Here is a 16,408-nt window from a genome sequence, read left to right on the forward strand (position 1 = left end):
TGCACCCCCTGGGGATTCTTGGGCTTGCCATCTAGGCCCTTTCTTCCAATGGTTGTGTTTCGCAGTCTTCTACGGACCTACAATACGAGAATCGAGAAAAGGCTTGAAGGGTACTGAAACACTTCTACTGCCTAAGTTAGATCTATTGCTTGACATATATAAAGAATAGAGGTCATATTCACTTACTTGACTAGTGCGCCTCTTCTCATAAATATAAAGGTCCGAAGGGGCTTGTTCTAGTCTCTATAACAACCTAATCTCTTATTTGAATTAGATGCGGGTTAATGAAGTGAATCTTCCTTCTTATATGATCTTATTTGATCACCAAGGATGTGTTCGAATCTACCCTGCTGATACGGGATCCGTTGGATCCCTCGCCCACTGATGATGTGTGGATTCTGAATGGGTGGCCTACACGACGTTTGGGGCTTATCGTAGGTTCGTTCCTTTGGGCATGTGGATCTTTAAGTCGCGTAGGTGGGCTTGAGGTTGGGAGGAGATTTAGGTCTCTCCAATTTTAATAAAAGAAGTACATATAAAATAAAGAATAACTGAGGATACCAATGCATGCATGAATAACATAAGTATATGAATGAATACATAAAGTTGAATTTACTGTTTCTGATTTTCTTTAAGATTTTCCTTTAGAATTTGTTTATAAAATTACAAATTGCTTAAAAAAATAAGTAAATTTAAAATAGTAAAGTTGTTATTTTTTTTGAAATTGAAGAACAAGTTATAATTTTTCTTTCTTGTTAAGATTAATTTAGATTTTTTTAATTACAGTACGCGGATGTAAAATATCTAACAATTAGTATTTAGGAGGCCGAAAGCAAGTGGCTACTGGCCGCAAGATTTAAATGCTTAGAATGGATTAATTAAAATTAAATAATATTTTTGATAAAAGTAAAAAAAATTTAAATTTTAACTATTTCATTCACATAAATTTTTATATTGAAATAGTTATTTTTTATTATATAATAATAAAATAATATAAGATAAATTTTATTTTAATTATTTACATCAAATTTCTATATTGAATTTTATTTTAAATTATTAGTAATAAAATTTATTACTTATTTATTTTTAAGGTTATGATGCACTGATCTTGCATGTAGTGTTAATTAATTATATATAAAACAAGTTTTAAAAAAAGATTATTTCTTTTTGATAATTTGTTAACAAGTACTCTCCAATCTTTTCACGAGTTAAAGAAAGAAAAAAGGCTCCTTTATTTGTACTTACACATCTAGTAGTAAGAGATACATATTAACGTGGGAGGAATAGTAGAGATGTAGAACCGCATGAACTCGGAAACATATCCCATGGCCTCTCACTCCACACATACATTACTTCTTAGAGCTTTCTGTCTACACTGCACAGAGAGCACCTTATTTTCTAACATTAATTATACGTAGATATTGGCGAGGAGGAAGCTGATCTGATATCTTTAATGCCCACCACGCCCACCACCATGCCCACCGCCGTGCCCACCGCCATGCCCACCACCGTGACCACCGCCCTCACCACCACCATGACGACCACCAGGTCCACCACCACCATCATGTCCTCCTCCTCCTCCACCATGGCCGTGCTGATCATCACGATGTCCACCCCCTTCATGGCCGGGGCCTCCTCCATGATGCCCTTCTCCTTTAGGACCATGCCCATGCCCATCTTGATGTCCCCCGCCATGACCATGCCCTCCTGGCCCTCCTGGCCCTGGCTGCCCTTCGCCATGACCATGCCCTCCTGGCCCCGGCTGCCCTTCGCCATGACCATGTCCTCCATGAGGTGGGTGTTCGAGATGAGACATTTTGAACCGAGATTGGTTTAATTTCTGAGATCAGAAAATATGATGATTCGGTGGAAGATAAGTAAGGTTTGCTATGAATCATACCCGGAATCATATGACCTATTTATAAGATGAGAAAATGGGTTAATGCCTCTTAAAAAAAAAAAGAATAAAAAAAAAGATGGGTATTAAATTATATTTCTTTTTAGATTTTGTTATACAACAGCTTACATTACATACTATATATATTTGATTTTTTGAATTTAATTTTATTCTTATTAAATTAATTAAATTCTTCTTTCATTCTCTATATATTATATATTTGAAAAGAAAAAAAAGTTAAAAAATTAAAAAAAAAAAGTTGGGAAGTGGGATTGAAATTGCCATCAAACGCGTGGCTTTGTTTGGATATTAGGATTTGTGGCCCTGGCCTCAGAAGTCCATTATAATAAATCTCTGATACCCCCATAAGTCCATAATATTTTTGGCACGTCACCATCTTATCCATAAGGATAAGCGAAAATAAATCGAAATTTAAAAAAATCTGGTAAAGGACAAAAGAAAACAAAAAATGAAATGATATGGAGCAGAAAGGCGTCCGTGACTCCTTTAAAAAATTAATTAATTTTTTTTATTATATAAAAATCAGAGTAAAAGTACCTCTGATGTGGAGCAGTAAGGTGTCCGTGACTCCGTCTTAAACCTTATTTTAGGTGATAAATGATATTTATATTCGTAGTGTAATTTTTTTTAAATAAAATAAATAAATATAATATTTTTATAAAAAAAATTTAATTTTTTTAAAAATAATTAAAATAATATTACTTTTCCACGTTCGTTTGTCGAATTATGAACCATTTGGGTGCTCTTACCCTTTTTTTTCCTTTTGCTTTTGTTTTTAGGCTTTTTTGTTTGTGTTTTTCTCCGTGTTTTTTTTTTAATTTTTATATTCCATTGAATAATTTGATATGTCGGTAGAAAGTAGATCTGTAGATTCCCCACGTTGCCAAATCTTAAGAAAGAGGCTGTGGTCTTGGTGGAGTCAAATACATGTATTACAACTTACAAGTCAAGTCTAATGTGACAGTCATGAAAACCGCGTAAATTAAGCTCTATCCATTACATTAATATATAGAAAAATACTACTTTAACACATAAATTTTACATCTCATTTTGATACTTTTATTATTTTAATTTATTTAAAAAAAACTATTAATATATTAATTTTTTTATATTTTTTAAAAATATTTTAAAATGATAAAGAATATGAATAAAAAAATTAATTTGACCTAATTATCACTTAGAACGGTACTATTTAGGTGGTAGAGTAGCACTGCTCTTATATATACACACACCACCCACGAGTATCATTATTTTAAAATTTTTACATCACAAATTATTTATATATATAATTTAATTTATAAAATGAATACGAGTATCATTATTTTAAAATTTTTACACTACATATTATTTATATATATAATTTAATTTATAAAATAAATTTTAAAAATTAAATATTATCATTTAAATAATATAATTTTTTCAAAATAGAATAATTCATATACATGGACGTCTAAATGGATCCACAATAAGTATTATTAATTATTTGATATTTATGTTCTCTAACTTTTTAGATTTAAAGTTATGAGTCATGACTCAATTTTTTATTTTAAAGTTTTGTTATTATATATGTATTATTTTCTACTATATATATATATATATATATATATATATATATAAAATCACGTTTTCACCATAAGCAATAAGTTCATAATTATAAACAAAGAGGCATTCGGAAAATAATCTAATATATATATATATATATATTTATTGTATTGATTTATTTTTATTTTTATAAATTATTGATTTCTATTGTGAGTGACCCATGACTTAGCGTAGGAGCCAATTAAATTAATGGTATTGTTTTTTTCAAAACCATAAAATCACCGTAGAAATTAATATAAATACTTAATGATGCAGTTAGAAAAAAGTGAAAGAGAATAAATAATAAAAGGAAACTGGGACTCTCACAGAAAAGAAATAGAAAGAATAGAATTAATACTCCTATATTTAAACTTGATCAAGTGAGAAAAATATACCTCTTGATTAAGTTATCCATATGTATGAAATACTGTTTATGATCAAAATGAGGTCATTATATTTTCTTCCTCAAGTAATTAATTACTTTGTCGCATAATAATACATTATTAATTACAAAATTAATTTGCAAAAAATAAAAAAATGTAACCTTACAATTTGTATACAACTGTACATTAAATCGCCAGTAGTTTATCATATGTTTATCATGATTTGAGGATTTTTGGGAGGAGGTAATGGAGGTCTTGCAGGGACTTAATGTTTATATTTATCATATATTCCGAGAAGGGAATAAATCAGTAGATTTTTTAGCAAGGATGGGGCGGAAGGAATGAATGGGGAGTGGTGGTCGGCTCTGAAGTTGCCTTTTCATTGTGGTTTTTTAAGGTTTTCCTCCGTCATATACGAGGGTTAATAAACATGGGAGGGGGAACATGTGATTTCCTCTCTTTATTAAAAGAAAAAAAATTTGCCAATAGTTTTGTAAAATTAAAATTTGTTTTAATGAAATAACATAATTGAATTATTTGATTATATATGGGTTATAAAATTATAGTTGTAGGTTTATAATTACTCTACAAAATTAGGAACCCTACACAACCTAGGGTCGACTCAAGGGTAAGGCCACTTAGGCCATTGCCTAAGGCTCCACCCAATGCAAAGCTCCCAAAATTAAAAGTGATATGTGTAACGACCATTCTTGAGGTGAGATTTTAGAAAATAGTTTTATAAAATAAGATGAGAATTACTGCATTTTTTTAGACTTATTCTTTCATCCCAAGGATATAAAAGATTCTACAGTTGAAAATTGAAATCTGTTTTGTAAATTAAAAGAGAGTTTGCAGCTGTATTCATTAAATTAAATTACAAAATCCATTTTATAAAACATGATTTCATAAGTTATATAAAATATGCCTAGACTTCTATCACCTCTTCCTTAGGTTGTGTCTGTCCTGACACTTCATCCTCATTTCATTCATAGGTGGGGCACACATAAAAATAAAATGAGTTTAATACTTAGTAATCATTACTTCATACTGTAAACATATACTAATATAGATTTTCATTCATGATTTATCATTCATCTACATACCTTGCATAAAACATTTTTTTTCTTTGAAAATATTACAAGGTGGGGTTCTCTTTAAAAATGTTTTCATTCCTCATAAAAACATTTCCCACCTTGTACATTTCCAGGAATGAAATGAGAACGAAACTTCAGGACAGACACGGCTCAAGGAAGAGGTAACAGAAGCCTAGACATATTTTATGTAACTTATGAAATCATGTTTTGTAAAATAGACATTGTAATTTTATTTAATGAATGTCGTTGCATACTCTCTTTTAATTTACAAAGCAGGTTTCAGTTTTCAACTCTATAATATTTTTATAATCTGGGGCGGAAAGGAAAAGTTTGGTGATTCTCCTCTTATTTTCTAAAACTATTTTATAAAGTTTCATCATAAGAACGGGTGTTATAGGGTGATATCAGAGTAAAACCTAGATTATGAAAGATTATGCAAACTTCTCAAATTAAAAGAGAGAAATTTTTACAAAATTTTGTTTCAAAGATCTTGCTAAATTGAGACACAAAATTTACAATGAGGCTTTGTTTTAAGTTGTTGTATGAAATATAAATTCAAGAAACTTTATTTAAATATTTTAAATAAAGCTTTATTTTACTGTATTATAATTAATAATAACTCACTTAAATTTTACCTTAGGCCTCAATTTATATTGAGTTGCCCTGGACGCAACCTAGGCCATTAGCTCGCCCGGAGGGTAACAACTAGCAAGGTTGCCTCGAACTTCATTGTCTGATGTTCAACTTTTACTAAATTTTGGAGGTTGATTTTAGATCTTAATTATGAGTTGGAGCTAACTCGACTTATCTTTGTAAACAAAACCAAACAAAAAATAAAATAGAAAGATAAGCGGTTAACAAAAAAAATTGTTGTGAAGATCCCAATTAGCATGGATATAATAAACCAAACTGAGCATTTTATTATCACCATCAATCATTACAGAGTTTCTCTAGTGCCACTACATTACAAATTTCTCTTGGGTTGTCTTCCATCCATACATGTTCCTCATTGTAATCAATGGCTAAGTTTGCTAATTGATGTGCTGGACAATTTCCTTCCCTATTTATGTGTTGAATCTTCCATGAAAGTTTTTCTTTAAAAATAGTCTTGGCATCTTCTGCTAGTTGTCCAAAACAATGCCAACACTATTCTTTGACTTCTGATGGCTTGTATAATATTCTTTGCATCTCCTTAAAAAATCACCCTAGAAAAGTTCAACTCTAAACATAACTCAATGGCCCTCCACAATGCATAAAATTTTGCTATAACTGGGTGATTTACAAAGGGTATGCTCTTACACAATGAAACCAAAACCTCCATGTAGATGTAAAAGTTTGGCTAGAATTAGGTGACTAAGTTGATAAGTTTTAATAGGATTATGTGACTAAAATGATATAGTTTATCCTATTATTAAGTTGGTAATTTTGGATGAATGTAAATTATTTATTGACTTTATGTATAACAATATTAAATTTATCTAGGAGGTACTAGAGGTTGTTTAGATAAGTCATAAGTAAAAAAATCGAGTCCTAAGGAATCTACACTTATCCATATAAGAGGTTGATCTGAAATTTGTTACTGCAATGAAGAGTTATCACGAAATGTCAACATTCTGTCAGGAGATGACTTTGCGATTGTCAGCAGAGTCCTACTGCAGATCAAACTCCTATAAGATTTGTTCTGTTGGCAGAATCCTACTGCAATTGGAATTGAATTTTAGATTGTTTATTTAAGGGATCCTATTGGTTAGGATCAGTAAAGATTTAGATCTAGATATTTTCTAGAGCACTTGACAATGCATATTTTGGAGAGAAAATAGAATTTTCAAATTGTTTCTCTCAAAGAGTGTAATCGTGCTCCATGTTGGAGAATTGATTGGTCGAGTTTCAGCCACTGGAGTTCCAGGAGAAAAGCCAATGTTTGAAAATCGTTAGAGGTTCTGGCTGCTACTGCGGTAGAAGAAAAATGGGTCATTTGTCTGGTCAAGTAAGAGTGTCAATTGACAAAGGTTTTGTAATTAAGCTTTATTTGTAATTAATTTTTAAATAATAAAATTTATTTTTCTGGGTTTGGTTGCCCCGTAGGGTTTTACCTTTAAAGAGTTCTTTAAAGGGTCTTCTTTCGATACCAATCTTGGTGTTACGCACTTCATTTATTTCATATTATTGCTTAATTAATAAATTAATTACATGTTTGACGACTAACCAATTTGTTGAGTGAATTGATAGATATTTTCGCTGCGTTACAAGGGTACTTGAGTAATTTCAATTGACATCAGAACGTGGTTCACTCATTTGAGTGTAATCTGTGTCTCCCTTTAGATCATGTCGTCGTCGTTATATGTTCCATTATACTTTGATGGGAAAAACTATGCATATTAGAAAGTTCATGTGATGGATTTTTTCAAATCTTTGGATGAATGTGCGGGGCATGCAATTGAACGAGGATGGACTAAGCCTGAAACATCTCTTGATGCTTGGACAAGAGATGAGATCACCAACTCTAATTGGAATGGCAGACTTAATGCTATCTTCATGGCTATATCTCCCGATGAATTTAAAAGAATCTCAATGTGTGAAATTGCTAAAGAAGCATGAGAGATCCTAGAGGCTACACATGAGGGGACAAAGATTGTAAAAAATTCAAAATTACAGTTGCTAACCTCAAAATTTGAGGAGATTAAAATGTTAGAAAATGAGAGTTTTAATGACTTTTATGCTAGATTTAATGACATTGTTAATTCTAGGTACAATCTTGGAGTGGAGGTGGAGGAGGCACGAGTTGTGAGAAAAATTCTGAAATCCTTACCTGAAATGTTTCGACCAAAGGTGACAGCCATAGAAGAAAGCAATGACTTAGACACAATTCGGGTAGAAGAATTGGTAGGTTCTTTACAAACTTATGAATCTACTCTTCCACAACAGAAAAAAGGTAAGTCCGTTGCACTCAAAACTACTAAGAAAAAAAATAGTCTGATAATGAAGATTTGTGCAATGATGACTTAGACCTTGTGGCCAGAAAATTACAAAAATTCATGTTTAATAAAAATAATTATGGTAAATGGAAAAAAAGGTAAGAATTTCACTAAAAATAACGAATCTAAAAAGTGGAATAAAGACAAAATCGAGTTTAAAGATAGAGTCCAATGTCATGAATGCTCTGGTTTTGATCACATAAAAATTGAGTGTCCAAATTTTAAAAGAAAAGCAAAAGTTTTAAATACTACTCTAAGTGATGATTTTGACTCTGAAAGTTCAGATACATCCTTTGATAATGAAACTGCCTTTATTGCTTTTTCTGCTTTTATTACTGATTATGATGACACGAGCAAACTATATGCTGACAATAGCGTGGTTGCTTGTGATACTGACTCTGATGTTGCCATAAATGTTGTTGATCATGATTTAAGTGTGCATGAAGCTTATGAGGATTCATGTGAAGAATTTGTGAAAATCCAAAAAGTAAATAAGAAGTTGTACAAAAACCTAACCACCATAGAGAGTGAGAAAAACAATTTGGTGGAAGTACTGAAAGTGACGGAACTAGAAGTGACAAAGCTACGCTCACAGAAAGAGGTGCTTGAAAAGAAGTTACCAGCTTGTCAGGAAGTCAAAGAAAAAACTCTCACTCAAAAACTCAATGAACTATTGAAAGTTCAAAGAGATAGTTCTGATCGCATGGGTTTGGGGTACATGACTTCCCAAGGTATGGAACTTAAAGCCTCATCATCCGCTACCACTTCATCAAAATGTATCATTTTTGTTAAAGGAAGTTGAGATGAGGAAGCTCCAAAGAAAGCCGTGTCTAAAACTCATGTTCCAAGAGCCTTACACGATAGATCAATGACAAAGATGCCCAACCAAGGTAAGTCCACTGGTAAGTTTATTCGTACTTGTTATCATTATAGTATTCTTGGCTATATAATGCCATATTGCTTTAACTTGAATAAAGGGAAAAAAAAAATGGAGGAAAGTTAAAAAGGAAGGGGAAGACTCTAGAAAATCAAGTTGATGAAATGAATTAACAAATCACCTTCATAACTCTAAAACTTGGTGACCTAGTAGAATTTTATCTTCACAATAAAGAAAAGATCATACAAAGTGGTGTTGATGAAAAGAATAAGCCAAAATTTAAGTGGGTGCTCAAAGAAGATGTCGTGCCACATTAATTGATAGGACCATTTGCATGTTTTTGCATTCGTTGCATTTCATTTTATTAGTCTAGGACAAGCATTTTATTTTTTTGTTTTTAACTGTTTCTCTTTTTAGTTTTTTATATAAGACAAATAATATAAAAAAAAATTCTGGTTTGTTTCTAATTTGTTTTTGGAAGCACATGCTTGATTTGTAAAAATTTTGAGCACTTGTTCTCACAAACTAAATTTTTGAACTTGTGCATTTCTCTATTTTATGCAGTTTACTTTGTGCATACTAACCATTGGGGTCATCTTGACAAAGTTCATTTACAAAGTACTGTGAGAAACTTATGTGTATGCACCTTATAATTAAGTTCCATATTTATTGAGGTGCTCACCATAGAGGGAGTCCGTACCTTAAATTGACTAATACTAGTTGAACCTAGTACAATAATAAAGAGATCTTCCATTGCCAAATACAAGTAGTTGATCCATATAGAAAAAATCGTGATTCAAATCATTGTGGAAAAAGATGAGCAACAAAAATGGACATGAAATGAGTTGTGCAAACTAGTGTTTTAAGGAGATACTCATGTATCTAGACCCTAGCATAAAATTTGACTTTTGAGGTAAGTGACAAACTCTTGAGAGCATCTATAAGAAGAAAATACTCATGAATAATATTATAAAAAATATATTGAAAAGAAAAAGAAATAAAGAGTTACTTTTCTACATAAATTTGCTCACTCACACACTCACATAAACTTTGACATTGATGATCTTATGAGGTGTGAACATCCATGGTGATTGTTGCAAATAAGAGGGTGTACTCTATTGAATTTGTTTTTGTGAGTGACATTATGTTTTGAACTAAGATGCATCTAGGCATGTTACTTTCCCTATTACTAGTATATATCAAAATAAAAATTTTGTTAAATTTATTTATTTATTTATTTTGGTTTATATAAAATAAATTTGAAAATATAAAATATATTGAGGTATGGGTCAATGTTGGGCGCTCTTTTTGCATTTACTGCGTAAGTCCTAGTGGTGGGTCTCTGTTTTGCTTCTAAATCCGAGGGGGACTCTATCGAGAACTCACCCAAATACATGACACTCTCCATTCTCAAGGCCTAGCCATAACCCACTTCACACTTATCGGTTTCGTGCTTCTCGTGATTAAGACACAGAACAAATACTTCTAATCTACATTCTTCATCATGGTAAGGTTTCTATCTCAATCAGATCCTTCTCATTCTCAAAGTCTAGGGTTCGGTGCATATTTAAGATTGGGTTGTTGATTTTAGTTATGTGAATTTGGTTCTTGGATTTTGGTTGGGTTGAGTAGACATTTACACATATGATTACATGGATCTGTATTATGCATGTATTGATGATGATTTTTGGTGGGATATGAGATTATTCATGTCGATTTTAAACTAATGTCCACCAAGTGTTTGTTTTTATGTCTCAACCAAGCTACTTCATTAATTTTGTCGTGATTTTACTTGCATGCATGCTCATACATTAGGTGCATTTAATCCATGAAAAGTTGAAACACATGGGAGTTGTTCATCATGTCTTTCTTAGTATCTTCATCTCGGCTCACATAAATGGTATTTATTATCTTATGAGTATTGTCAGATTAGTGACAAAAAAGGAGTGATTTAAATGTGTTGTTGAGGGAGAGTTGAATAAGCTGAGAGAGAATTGAATGAATAAGTGAAGTAAGTGTATTCTCGAAAGAAAATAATAATAAAAAAGGGAGAGATTGAGGGGGAGTAACAAAATATTAAGAGGGAGAACCAAGTACTGAACATGGTTATCGATGATGACTATAACACTATTTTAGTAGGTTTAGATTGCGTCTAACCTTTGATTTTGTTGAGACTACTTTCAAATAATATTCTATGTCATTTCTTCTCATTACTGTATTAAGATCTTCTTCAGGAGATCTTGGTCTGCTGGTTGTTTTTGTCTCAGGTACACACTACATTCATCAAGTTGATTTTGTTACCAATCTGCCAAAGGGGGGGATTGTAGATGCAAGATATTCCTCAATTTGACTTTGTCACCAATCCGACAAAGGGAGAGATTGTAGATGCAAAAGTTTGGATAGGAGTAGTGACTTAGTTGATAAGTTTTGATAGAATTAGGTGACTAAAATGATAGAGTTGATCCTATCATTAAGTTGGTAATTTTGGATGAATGTAAATTATTTATTGACTTTATCTATAATAATATTAAGTTTATCTAGGAGGTATTAGAGGTTGTTTAGATAAGTCATAAGCAGCAAAATCGAGTACCAAGGAATCCGCACTTATCCAAAGAAGAGGTTGATCTAAAATCTGTTACTACAGTGAAGAGTTATTACGAAATATCAGCATTTCGCCATGAGACGATTTTGCAATCGACAGCAGAGTCCTACTGCAGATCAAATTCCTACCAGACTCATTCCGTCAGAAGAGTCCTACTGCAGATCAAACTCCTTTTAGATTTGTTCCATCAGTGGAATCTTACTACAATTGGAATTGATTTTCAGATTATTTATTTAAAGGATCCTATTTGTTAAGACTAATAGAGATTTAGATCTATATATTTTCTAGAGCACTTTACAATGCATATTTTGGTAAGAAAATTTCTTAGAGAATTTTCATATTATTTCTCTCAAAGAGTGTGATCATGCTCCATGTTGGAGAATTAATTGGTCGAGTTTCAGCTACTGGAGTTCCAGGAAAAAAGCCAATGTTTGAAGATCTTCAGAAGTTCTGGCTACTATTGTGGTAGAAGAAAAATAAGTAATTTGTTTGGTCAAGTAAGTGTGTCAATTGACGAAGGTTTTGTAATTGAGCTTTACTTGTAATTGATTTTCAAATAATAAAATTGACTTTTCTGGGTTTGGTTACTTCATAGGGTTTTACTTTTAAAGATTTCTTTAAAGGGTTTCCCTTAGATACCAATCTTAGTGTTACGCACTTCATTGATTTTCAATTAATTGCATGCTTGACGACTAACCAATTTGTTGAATGAATTGGTAGATATTTTCACTGCGTTACATGGGTACTTGTGTAATTTCACTCCCCTTCCCAATCTCGAATGATTATACCTTTCCCCATCTTTTTGTTCTTAGAGTCAAAGCCAACATCCCAATTTAACTTCATCACATTCCATTATGGAGTTATCCATCTAACTTCTGTTTTCATACTTTTAGCCCCGTACTGTAAATATAACAAATCTTTCTGAAATTGCTAATAGGATTCTAGATTCTCCACTGTTTGTTACATAACTGTATTAGGACTTGTAAAATTATTTTAAAAAAACATAAATATTTCTTCTCAACCATATTTTTCTCATAGTCAATGCACAAATTCTTAATCACTATGTTGTAGCTTTGTAACCATACTTATACGATGAAAGTTCTTTTCATAACTTGACCACTTTTTACTGGACTTAGACTTTCTGCCCAAACATTTGTTGCAACTTCACAACTCCACAAAGTTTGACATGTTGATTTCTCACTTCTTTAACAAATGGGACACAAGGAATTATCTGTGATTTTCTTCTTGTATAGGTTGGACTTAGTAGGTAGAATATACTGCTTTCCACATAAATGTTTTCACCACCTCAGGGATCTGCATCTTCCATATCTTTGTCCATATCTCAACTTCATTTGTAGCCCAAGATGATTCAGCACTCAAATTCTTCCTAATACTCATGTCTAGATGATAAGCACTTATAAATAGTAAATGTACCTGTTTTTGTGTAACCCCATATTCTTTTATCTTGCAAACCAATTCTATTAATGAGAATATTACAAACTACCTCAGCTTTAGCTTCTTCAAACTAATGTTTTATAAGATCAATCTTCCAAGAACCCTTTTTTGAATCAATTAAATCACTGACCTGAGAAGTATTTTGAAGAGATTTAACTAGAGATTGGATACAAAATGAAGGTGTAGGTAACCATTTGTCACTCCAAATCTTAATATCCCTACCATTGCCAACTCTTCATACCAGCCCCTTTAAGCAAAGACAGACTCCTCCAAATAAAAGTACACCAACCCATTTTTGCTTCTAACAAATTATCCCTTTTAAAATATTTTTCTTTAATATTTGTAGCCAAGGAGTGTGGATTAATAAAAAATCTCCAGAACTGTTTGGCCAACATGACTTTATTAAAACTCTCAAAATTTCTAAAACCCAAACCTCCCACAGATCTTCTGCCCCCAATTTATTCCAGCTCTTCCAGTGAGCCTTTTTGTTATTGTTCTTATATTCTTTCTTATATCCCCACCAAAAGCTTGCCATCATGGAGGATATCTCTTTACATCGTCTTCTCGGTAACTTAAAGACACTCATATGATAAGTTGGTATAGTTTGGATAACTTCTTTCAACTATATTTCCTTCCCACACTATGACATAAACATATTCTTCCAATTGCTCAATCTTTGACATATACTTAGCTTTCCCTACCATTGAAGGCAAACCTAAGTATTTTTCACAATTTGCACTTGCTCTAACACCCCCGCCTCCAGATTTTTGTGCTGCTCAGAATTACTAGAATTTGTATTAAAGAATATTGATGTCTTTTGTTTATTAAGACACTATCCAAATGCTCTCTCATATAAACCCAAAACATCTTCAATCCTATTCCACTCTTGTAAAAGAGCCCTACAAAAAATGATGCAATCTTCTACAAACATAAGATGATTTATCTTTGTTCCCCTTTATCACAAAAACTCCTATAATATATCCCTCAAATTATGCATTATCAATCAAAGTGCCCAAACCTTCAACACATAACAAAAATAAATATGGAGACAAAGGGTCACCTTGTCTTAACTCTCTTTTTGGAAAAATTTTCTCACCAGGTACACCATTAACTAGGATTGAGTAATTGATAGTAGTGACACATTCCATAATTAAAGCAGTAAACTTATCTCCAAAACCCAGCTTCTTCATCACTGTCTCAAGATAATCTCATTCAACACAGTCATAGGCTTTTGACATGTCTAAGAACCATACTACCATTTCTACCCATTTGTCTAGTCTTCATAGCGTGGAGAACCTCATAAACCACTAAAATGTTATCTGTTATGTCTTCTCGGGATAAAAACACTCTAATGATTAGATATAATACTAGGGAGAATTGTTTTCAGCCTATTTGCTAAGGTCTTTGCAATAATCTTATATAAAACATTACAAAGTTTAATAGGCCTATATTCACTGACTAGAAAAGGAGTTTTAACCTTATGGATTAAGCAATCAAAGTATAATTAAGGTCTTGGTCTATTCCCTCTACCCTAAATCTTTTTTAACGAGATTGCAAACTTGATCTCCCATTATACTCTAGAAATTTTGGAAAAAATATGCCCTAAACCCATCTAGTCTTGTTGATTTTAGTGGCCCCATTTGCTGAACAACAGTTTCAATCTCCTCTCTAGTTATTTCTTTCTTTAAAGCTTCATTCATCTCTACTGTAACTCTAGCTGTTATGAATTGCAGGCTTGAACCAATCACATCTTTAGATGGTTTAGTAGATTTGAAGATCTCCTAGTTGGTAGATCCTACTCTTTTACCTTTTTGCCCTTTATTTCCATCTTAGATCTCTCTGCTCTAATAAGATACCCACCTCTTTCTGTAGCCTTTTGATTTCCTCTACATTATGTAACCCTTCCTTCTCTTGCAATATCCTAAGGTCAACATCCTTATACGTGGCACACAAAATATATTATAAGAACTGAAATATTATGGAAGCAAAACATGGCCACATAAGCTGTCCTATGCTTGGAGAATTATATGAGAGGCTCAATATCTTTTGAAAGAATGATTGATTGGGAGAGTTGTTAATGGTAACAAGACTTTCATTTGGAAAGGCTAATAAATTCCAAAACCCGTTTCTTTTGCTATTATACAATCTCCTCATAAGATATTGGCTCAAACAGCACAAGTTTATCATGAATTGATTAACAGTATAAACATGACTAGGAAGTGGAAGGAAAGGATGATTTATTCTATTTTATAAGCAACTAAATGTTGTGATCAATAAATTAAACTAAAGAAGTCAAGGATTTCTCCATTTCAAGTGAAATGGATACTATTAATATTGTAACGTCCCAATGGAAGGCCCAAGCCACATAACCTAAACTAAAAAATGACTAGTTAACAGTATAATTGAAGCCCCCAATGGAACAATTATATTTCCTTCTTACATTCCCGACGTCCTCATTAGGTCATTCCGTCATAGGTGGAATGACTCAAGTCTCACATTTTTTGTTGAAATAGACTTTGATACCATTTATAACGTTACAATAGAAGGCCTAAGTCACATGGCCTATACTCCAAAATGACTAGTCAATGATAGAATTGAAGTTCCATAGGAACATTATAAAGAGTAAGAATTTCTTCTTCCAAATAAACGTAGAATCCTATACGCCACTTAGTTTTATCACTTATTAGAATGTGGTATCTCAAATATAGTGCAAAATACATGTTATTTTTGTCATTTTACTTGTGGATGTGACGTAAATGATTAAAATACCCATGATTTTTATTTAGAACTTTCTATCTATTTCAAGTGAAATGGAGAGGATCTTCTTTAGTTAAATGGGTGTTACAAGATTTACAAAATGCAACTAAGGAAAGATAATTAATATTGAGAAATGGCAACCAATTAACAAGAGCAGAATTTTACAAAGCTAATTAGGATGTGGGATATGAGAATTAGGGGTGGTAATATATAATACAATCCATGAATTTGATACGAACATGATACGGGATAACTAGGGTTGAGTCTGATATAAATGAGTTTGAGTCAAAACGAGTTGATCCAATGAGCATTGCTACGTTCACCGAAAATGGGTCTCGAATAAGGATCCTGAACAGTCTATTTAACTTTTTTTATTTTTCTTTTATTTTTTTATGTATTTTTTTAATCATCATAAACATTTTTTAAAAAAAATGAAAAACTCACAACATTATTAAAAAACACTTCCTTAATCACTAAGTAAAAAAAAAAAAAAGTCATTCGGGACCCATTTTCGGGACAAAGTATTTCTCGAGACAATTAATAAACAGGTCAATTGCGCGTGAACCCCAAAAACCCGCAATCAATCTGTATGACATAAATAAATTCTATTTCTAAATTCTATAAAATGTTTAGTTTTATATGCATTTATTGTTGTTAGGATGTAATATTAATAACAATATTTTACTAATTAACATTTCAAACTATTAAACCTTTTTTTGTTAATATATAATTTTATTTTATAAAAACATTAATTTTCTTCTATATT

General features: G+C 31.9%; 1 protein-coding gene across 1 annotated transcript; it reads right to left on the minus strand.

The window, feature by feature from the left end:
• Positions 1-1,208: 1,208 nt before the first annotated feature.
• On the minus strand, positions 1,209-1,907 carry LOC109018113. Its single transcript, XM_019000301.2, has 2 exons — positions 1,780-1,907; positions 1,209-1,743 (listed from the first exon to the last, which is right to left on the minus strand). Exons 1-2 carry the CDS (start codon positions 1,789-1,791, stop codon positions 1,405-1,407), a joined length of 351 nt encoding a protein of 116 aa, XP_018855846.1. The 5' UTR covers positions 1,792-1,907; the 3' UTR covers positions 1,209-1,404.
• Between the last annotated feature and the right edge of the window lie 14,501 nt (positions 1,908-16,408).

This window comes from Juglans regia, chromosome 7 (assembly GCF_001411555.2).
Source record: "Juglans regia cultivar Chandler chromosome 7, Walnut 2.0, whole genome shotgun sequence".
Lineage (NCBI taxonomy): Eukaryota > Viridiplantae > Streptophyta > Magnoliopsida > Fagales > Juglandaceae > Juglans > Juglans regia.